This window comes from the organism of the source record quoted next, unplaced genomic scaffold, assembly GCF_019419815.1.
Source record: "Pyrus x bretschneideri cultivar Hongxiangsu unplaced genomic scaffold, Pyrus_bretschneideri_v1 Contig3, whole genome shotgun sequence".
Classification (NCBI taxonomy): Eukaryota; Viridiplantae; Streptophyta; class Magnoliopsida; order Rosales; family Rosaceae; genus Pyrus; species Pyrus x bretschneideri.
Genome location: NW_025999612.1, coordinates 8,329,565 through 8,338,218, shown reverse-complemented (window position 1 = coordinate 8,338,218; position 8,654 = coordinate 8,329,565). Strand labels below are relative to the sequence as shown.

Here is an 8,654-nt window from a genome sequence, read left to right as displayed (position 1 = left end):
TCCTTTTTTATTGTTTTCATGAGTATTGTCATATTTAAGGCCGTCTTTCGGATTCTCATTTTCCATGACAAATTTTAAAGTTCGTATGTCAGATCAGATGACTGTTCTACAAACATTAACTTTTTATTTGGTCATACAAAAGATCTTACTCTTCTCTATTATCGCTTGTACTTGTGTATTTATTTAGTTTCACTCAAAGGAAATTGGTAATACTAAGAGAGAAAAAGGCACTAAAACAAGTATATACTAGTACGATTCTATATTACAAATGTAGGGTGGGAAAATGATTCAAGCAAAAACTCATTCACACGTGCGGGGGCTTTATCCCATTCATCCTTAAAAATGATAAGAAAGATATTTCTGAAGCCTACAAAAATCCTCACTCCCGCTTCCCACTCTGCATTCTCCCTCCCTCCCTCCCTCTCCCGCTTCTCAGCAAACCCCAACACCCACGTAGATTTCCTGGGTTTCGTTTCGACGTTTCGGACCTTCCGAATCGTCCAACTCCTCACTCATGCAATTAGGGGTTTTGGGGGGTTTATCTGTCTACCATTCTCTCTGCCCGGCTCCGTTCAAACCAAGCGTGTCGGCCCAAATGGCTGCTCTCGGAGTTCTCTCTCCGTGCCCTTACAGCCTCCTGTGGCGGCCGAAAGCTGTGGGCCGCTGCTTTTCGTGCTCCTCTGGCTCTCCTACTGCAGCAGGTATTTAAATTAAGAAGTTGGGTTTATATTTTATCTTGTGTGTGTGTGCTGGGAAAGTTGAAGGATATGAAAACTGGGAAGTATTGTGAAATTTAGTGACCTTAAATTTGAAATTGATGATGCTTTAGTTTAATTGGGTGCCAAAGTTTTGATTTTTTATTTTTTTTTTCTGTTAGGATAAGGTGCTTAGAGTTTATTGGAATTTGAAGCAGGTAATTAGGGCTAAGTGGAATTCAAAACAGGGTTTAGTTTTGCTCTCTAGGTGGTTTGCACTGTCTTAGGCATTCCATTTTTTGACAAAAGATTAAATTTTTGTTTAAAAAAATTATTGTTTTTAGTGACCAAAGGTGGGTGAAGTTTACGAATATGTTCTATCTTATGTTCTATCTTATAGTTATAAGTTGTTTCAACAAGCAATTGAACCGGAAGTTATGTTCCATCTCACAACCTATCATGCTAATTTCTATGTTTATTAGCAAGACATCTTTTACTACCAAATTTTTTGGAGATAATTTTGATGGGTGTTTTTTGGTTTGATTCATTTAGGAACACGTGGGTCGAATGTAAGAAGATCGGGAAGAATGGAAGGGCCTCGAAAAAGTATGGAAGACTCTGTTAAACGAAAGATGGAACAATTTTATGAAGGCAGAGAGGGCCCCCCAATCCGTGTTTTACCAATTGGTGGCCTGGGAGAAATTGGGATGAATTGCATGCTGGTTGGGAATTATGACCGCTATATTCTGATTGATGCTGGTGTTATGTTTCCAGAGTATGTGAAGTAGGCTAGGTTTCTATTGTTTATGCTTATGAAAGATTGTATCTGGGTGATAACTTGATGTATTTCTGCCTAGTATGACTTATCTTTTCTTAGAGGTTTCTTCTGTCCACATTTTTACTGCTATGAATGCCGTTTATTTAATTAGATTCAACAAATTTCGTAATACCAGCATAATTGGAAGGATACATTTGTTCCATACATTCAAAAAGAAGAATTTGTGTGCATGAAAAATGGATCCTTATTTGTATTTGCTTCTATGAATGCCTGTTGAAAGTGATCCTTATTGGCCTTCTCTTTTCTTCTACTTATGCATTGACCCTTGATTATATGTTATATGCAATTTCAGCTTTGATGAGCTCGGAGTCCAAAAGATTATACCTGATACCACCTTTATCAAAAAATGGAGCCACAAAATTGAAGCGATTGTCATTACACATGGGCATGAAGACCACATTGGTGCGTTGCCTTGGGTAAAGTTTCCTTCTGATACTTTGGAAATGCCATTTTGGCTCAATATCATAATTGTTATTGATGAATCTACTGGATTTTTTATGTTTGTAGAAAGAAACATCATAAATGGATTGATTCCAGAAATCACTTATTTTTGCTGTTTCTTTTACTTCTAGGTGTTTTTCTTGGTGAAGATGAACACTGTAAATGTTGTTCTAGTTAAGAAGAGTTGTATAATATGGCAAATGTATCAAAGTTTTTGAATTACACATTCTGCTGGAAGTTTATTATTTTGGTCTTCATGGATTTTAGTTAATAGTTAATACATATTTTTTCTCTAAACAGGTGATCCCAGCTTTGGATCTCGATACACCAATATTTGCATCATCCTTTACCATGGAGGTAATTTTTGCGTAACTTCAGCAGCCAAAAGTTTCTCTCATGATGTGTAAATTTCAACAATGTTGTTTGCTGATGTTGACCTCCCACGGAATGTTAAAATACTTTCTTTGCAGCTCTTAGCCATCTGCTTTTGAGGTTTTTGGTATTTCATATTGTCGATGCATATGAATATTTTTGTAATGAAGGATGCCTGTTCTCTTGAATTCCTGGGTTTTTTTTTCAAATTTTTGTGTTAGCATAATGTTCAAAACGTTGATATTGTTCTTTTGAACAGCTTATTAAAAAACGCCTGAAGGAACATGGGATTTTTGTCCCGTCAAGACTTAGGACATTTAGAACAAAGAGGAAATTTACGGCTGGACCATTTGAGATTGAGCCTATTCGGGTGACACATTCTATTCCTGACTGTTGTGGATTAGTTCTTCGCTGTTCTGATGGGACAATTCTTCATACTGGGGACTGGAAGGTAACATTTCTTACCTGTATATCTTCTTCTCTTCTTTGATTAAATTCTCAAACTTAATAAAGAATTATGTTAAACAGATTGACGAGTCACCATTGGATGGTAGAGGTTTTGACCGTGAAGCTTTGGAAGAACTTTCAAAAGAAGGAGTAACATTGGTTTGCCCCTCAGTCTAGTAATTATATATTTTCTGATTTCTTATCTTTTGGGATCCACTTGGTAGTGAAACTGGGATTTTTCTTGGGGACAAAATATGTTTAATTGTTTGTGCTATTATAATTTAGAATGTGAGATTCATATTGTTACTAACCAATAATGGCATATATCAAATATTCTGAGTTGAAAATATCTTCTCAAAAGATGGAGTTAATTCATGAATTGTGCATGTAGTTCGTACATTGAATAATTAAGAATCATCTTGTAAACCAGTTATGTAAGTACATGAAATCCATATTTTTCGTCAAAACAGTTTTTCATGGAGGACAAGGTGAAGATATCAACTAATGTACATTATTTTCCAGATGATGAGTGACTCTACAAATGTACTCTCACCGGGAAGGACAACTAGCGAATCTTCTGTAGCAGATGCGTTGTTGAGGCATATTTCAGCTGCTAAAGGGAGGATTATAACTACTCAGTTTGCTTCAAACATACACCGACTTGGAAGTGTGAAAGCTGCTGCTGATTTCACCGGCAGAAAGTTGGTAGGTCCTTCTGACTTTATCCAACACAATCTAGTGTGCTTCTTTTCTTTAAAATACCCTTCACCTTAGTTTAGCATGAAAAAAAAAAATATGTGTCTAAAAAAAGTGTTATATTATGATCTGTTAGGTATTCGTTGGTATGTCCTTGAGGACATATCTTGATGCAGCTTGGAAGGATGGGAAGGCACCAATTGATCCATCATCCCTGGTAATAATGCATCTTCTCTATTTCTCTTTTGTACATGGGCTGATGTAGATCCCATATGTTTTTTTCTTCCCCAAGTCTTTGTCATGTGTGCGTGTCCTTATCATATGAGATCTTGTGTTGCTTCATATGACATGAAAATACAATTACTGGTTGTTACATTTAGGATTTAGAAAACATACTGCTTGTTACATTTAGGATTTAGAATGGGTGCCTGACAGAATCATTGGAGTTATGTATGGTTATCATTTATCTCTAAATTAGTAGTGGCATCTGTTCACTTTGCTCCTCTCTTTAGTGAGAGATCTCATCATAAAGTTTTATTTTATTACATCAAATTAGGTGAAAGTGGAAGATATTGATTCCTATGCTCCAAAGGATTTGCTGATTGTCACAACTGGCTCTCAAGTAAGTTTATCTAGATGGCCTCCTATGGCTGCCCGATTCCATAAAGTAAAACCTTCATCTGGACCTTTTTTTCTGGCAAATGATGCATGCTATTGTGTCAGGCAGAACCACGTGCTGCTCTAAATCTTGCATCATTTGGAAGTAGTCATTCCGTCAAGCTGACCAAAGAGGACGTAATTTTGTATTCAGCTAAGGTAAGAGAACTTGATTGAATAAGCCTCCTTTTCCAATTGATTTTTCATATAAGTTACACCTATATGAGTTTTCAGCATAACCAAATTTATTTAGATGAATAAGAATTTATATGACTTCAACTTCTTTTGTTTATTGGCATATAGTTCCTATACCCTATTAAGTTTCCTATACTCATGGTTAACAGATCTAGCTTTTCATTGAAAAAAGAAAGAACGAAGAAAGTTTCCAAAATTTTTCCAAAGTTTAATTTCAACATGGTCCATGGTCAAATTTGAAATTTTCAAAACTGGAAGTTACACACAGAATATTAGCTTAAATATTTTGGAAATCTTTTCCAATTATTTCTTCTATTTTTTCAGAATTCTGAGATCTGCTTTGATAGATTTTGTCGCTGCATATGCTGTGATTGATCTATTTGGTTTTTTTGACGTTGTTTACCTTATAGGTGATTCCTGGTAATGAATCTCGGGTGATGAAAATGTTAAACCGCATATCAGATCTTGGCTCAACTATAGTGATGGGTAAGAATGAGGGACTGCACACTTCTGGTCATGGGTATCGCGGAGAATTGGTAAGTCTTTTGAATCTCAAGATTTTGATTTCAAATGGTTTAATTTCTTAAATGGTAGGATTTTGTTCTAATATTCTGAAAGGTGATAATAAACTCGATATTAGTGGCACTTTTGCATCTTCTTATTTAGAAAAACAACACAGTAGCGTATAATTTTTTGTGCAAAATCTGTGCAGGTTCCTTGCTTTTAGAACAATATAGACATGGCTGTCTTTCTTTGTTTCACCTTTCATGTGCAATTTTCAATTGGCTCCATTTTATATATATTTTAATTGGGAAAGAATCTTTTTTTCTTTTAAAGGAAGAAGTGCTTCAAATTGTGAAGCCGCAACATTTTCTGCCGATACATGGAGAACTCTTGTTCCTCAAAGAGCATGAATTGCTTGGCAAATCAACTGGCATTCATCACACCACTGTGAGTCAATCCGTTCATCTTGTTATACTCAAGGAACTTGTCCTGTTGATGCTTCCTTGGTGGATGATATGGTCCAATCATATGTAGTATGCATGATAGTAGTTTTCGTCTGTGGTCATAATGTGGAAGGATTCATGGTATTAAGATACTAAAACATGAAATTTTTTATGCATCAGGTTATAAAAAACGGGGAAATGCTTGGCGTTTCACATTTAAGAAACAGAAGAGTACTTTCTAGTGGTTTCACCATGCTTGGAAAAGAGAATTTGCAGGTTGGTGTTAAGCTTTAATGTCCATTATGAGAAGTTAATTGAGCAATTTCTAATAAATCTACTATTATATTACAGTTGAAGTTTAGTGATGGTGATAAAGCATTTGGTACTTCAAGCGAACTGTGTGTTGATGAGAGACTAAGAATCGCCTTAGACGGCATAATAGTGGTCAGGTAGATCTCGTAGATTCTTCAGTGACACATTTGACATGCATATTCTTAATATGGAAATTTCTATATGATAGCATCCTGATGTTCTTTTTTGTTTTTCTGGTCTTAAGCATGGAAATTTTACGCCCTCAAAACGTAAATGATTCGGCTGAAAATAGCATAAAAGGGAAGATAAAAATTACTACTCGATGTTTATGGCTGGACAAAGGAAAGCTTATTGATGCACTCTATAAAGCTGCCCACGCTGCACTGTCAAGCTGCCCCATAAATTGTCCTCTGGCTCACATGGAAAGAACAGTGTCTGAGGTATTGAGGAAATTGGTAAGAAAGTACAGTGGTAAAAGGCCAGACGTCATTGCCATTGCCATGGAGAACCCCGCAGTAGTTCTTGCTGATGAGGTCAGTGCAAGACTATCTGGAAAATCCCATGTTGGTTCTGAGATGTCACAGTTGAGGAAAGTATATGATCGACATCAAAATAAGGGTCTGTCAACTAGGACACAAGCAGATGACAGCAAGACACAAACATATTTTCAGAGTCAGTCAACTAGGGCACAAGCAGATGGAGACAAGGACAACACATTACAGAGCATCTCGCAACAAGATACGGAAGGTCCTTTACTCCCACTCTCTCTCTCTCTCTCTCTCTCTCTGCAGTCAGTAATTATACGCAACACTCCGCTGTAAAGTGTGTTTCTTAGCAGTAAGTGTGTTTCTTAGCAGTAACTGTCGATATTATCATATGGAAGAACTTGATCTCAGTTTTCCATTCATTATGTGTTGTAGAATTTTCTCTTTTCATAACTGTCATCTCTATGTCAATCTGATATAACTAAGTATTCTTTCCTGGAGTTGTGATTTACAGCATTGACGTTGAGTATGTTTTGTTCTTTCATCTCATCAGAGTCCGAACTAGAAGATGATGGCATTGAAGTCGAAGGACTCCTACCTGAGGAAGATTCTGCTACTTCAAGTTCCAAGTCAGAGAAGCTTTCTTCTGATTCAGAGGATTCGGAGGATTTTTGGAAATCATTGGTTAGGTTATCAACTGGTGACAAATCAGTACAAGATGAAAATGGTTTGGTTGCGGAACAGGAACATCCACAGAAAGATGGTCCTGAAGACAGTGAATTACCAAATTCTTCAAAGCCTGTGAAACGCAATAGATGGAAGCCTGAGGAAGTTAAGAAGCTTATTACAATGCGGGGGAAACTGCATGGCAGATTTCAAGTTGCGAAGGGGCGAATGGCCCTCTGGGAAGAGATATCTAGAAACTTGTTGGCTGATGGGATCAACCGAAGCCCAGGACAATGCAAATCTCTGTGGGCATCCCTGGTTCAGAAATATGAGGTTTGTCCACCTCCACCCTAATGCCGGCGTTCCTTCTTCCATTTGAGCTTGTTACTTTGGTTTATCATTGCGCTAATCAAACAATGTCTTCATGAACAGGAAAGCAAGAGCGGAAAAAGAAGTAGAAAGAGTTGGCCGTACTTCGAGGAAATGGATGGAGCTTTGTCTGATTCCGAGGAATTGGCAACAAAATGATTGCTAGAGGCGAAAAAAGTTCCACGAACTTCTGAAAACTCCCCAAGAAACAATACTTGATCCGATAAAGCTCGAGGAACAGCCAAATGAAAATTCACCAAGACTGAAGGTGTGGATGGTTGTCAGATCAAAGGGATTTGAAAATGAGAAACTGAAGTAGGTTCTTGTAGCATTTGTACCCCTTTAACCTCCATGTATATGATATATCAGTCAATCAAATGGATGAGCAAAGGGTCAGGGTGGGAATTTTGTAGTGGGAAGAAACCTTTGGTGCTATGGCTTGTGATACCTTATTTTTTTCAATATTTATATTCTTATTTTATGGAATAGTGATTAAATTGAGAAACTATCGTGATTAAATTGCAAATTTGAACTTAACCAGGTTAGTTAAGGTGATGGGTTTTTTCGTATGCACTTAAATTTGAATTTTCTTTTTGGATAGTTCAAATTCAAATGGATTTAATGTAAAATGTTGCTTTGTATCAAAGGATTAAATTTAATTGTCAAGTCAATGTTCATGCTTAGGTTCATGACTAATTAAATTAAAAACCTTAGTAAAAAAGATAATTGCTCATGATTCACAAGTCATCGAAGAAGGAGGGGGATTGTCTTCCCTCCTAATCTCTCTTCCGTTCCCTCCCTTCTTATTTGAATGGTTATTGTTAAGCTACATCAACATCTTATATTGATTTTTTTTACAAAGATAATAAGACAAAAAATAATGTGTGAGAGAAGAGGAGGGAAGAGAATATGAATAGAAAGGGATATAATCCTACTCCATCGGAGAATATATGCAGAATAATTTGAGTTTACATGGAGGATTGACTACACTAGTATTCTTTATAATACATCTGATCTGGATGGATGACAACTGAATTTTGTATTACAACGCGTGGAACATTGACCTTCATGAACTTTTGATTTTGTATTTTTTTTTTAATTTAGTTTTAAAATGCAGAAAACCAAAAGAACAATTTTGTACAAACTTCATTTGTAGTGTACTAATACAACACGTGCACAATCTTTTTTTTTTTTTTAACAAGTCATATTATTTACACAAGAGGGGGTGAGTTTAGTTTCATAATGGGTTAGCAATAATATGGTTCAAATTTGCACAAGAATCGAACTTAAGATCTCTCACTTACCAATAAAAAAAAAGGGCAGATTGATCCAGGTCCAAAAAATTCTTCTGTTTTCGGATTGGATCCAATTTTATTTGATTTTTTATTACACCTATTTTACCCCTTGAAAATAAAAAATATTTAAATTCTTTATTTTAAAATTTTGAATCTTCAAATACCTTTATCTATCCATTTTCTAATTAAAAACATTTTAAAAACACATTACAACCAATCTTATAAGTTTATCAAAAATT

General features: G+C 36.0%; 1 protein-coding gene across 2 annotated transcripts; it reads left to right on the top strand.

Annotated features, from left to right (window-relative positions):
* Positions 1-362: 362 nt before the first annotated feature.
* On the top strand, positions 363-7,606 carry LOC103938240 (ribonuclease J). 2 transcript variants are annotated; one of them, XM_009348241.3, is made up of 17 exons: positions 363-701; positions 1,248-1,470; positions 1,826-1,949; positions 2,275-2,331; positions 2,606-2,797; positions 2,875-2,952; positions 3,316-3,498; positions 3,626-3,706; positions 4,046-4,111; positions 4,213-4,305; positions 4,752-4,877; positions 5,179-5,292; positions 5,469-5,564; positions 5,640-5,737; positions 5,845-6,347; positions 6,639-7,084; positions 7,184-7,606. In XM_009348241.3, exons 1-17 carry the CDS (start codon positions 515-517, stop codon positions 7,277-7,279), a joined length of 2,763 nt encoding a protein of 920 aa, XP_009346516.1. In that variant the 5' UTR covers positions 363-514; the 3' UTR covers positions 7,280-7,606. The 2 variants fall into 2 exon arrangements, with proteins under 2 accessions (XP_009346516.1, XP_048445594.1); XM_048589637.1 differs by lacking the exon at positions 363-701 and having other exon boundaries at positions 1,328-1,470; positions 1,826-1,935.
* The last annotated feature ends 1,048 nt before the right edge of the window (positions 7,607-8,654 follow it).

Bases quoted from the DNA above. Each gene is read 5' to 3' on its own strand.
- LOC103938240 (XM_009348241.3), top strand. From the start codon at position 515: ATGCAATTAGGGGTTTTGGGGGGTTTATCTGTCTACCATTCTCTCTGC. The intron at 1,950-2,274 runs GTAAAGTTTCCT...TTCTCTAAACAG, and splicing joins ACATTGGTGCGTTGCCTTGG to GTGATCCCAGCTTTGGATCT. The intron at 2,332-2,605 runs GTAATTTTTGCG...TCTTTTGAACAG, and splicing joins CATCATCCTTTACCATGGAG to CTTATTAAAAAACGCCTGAA.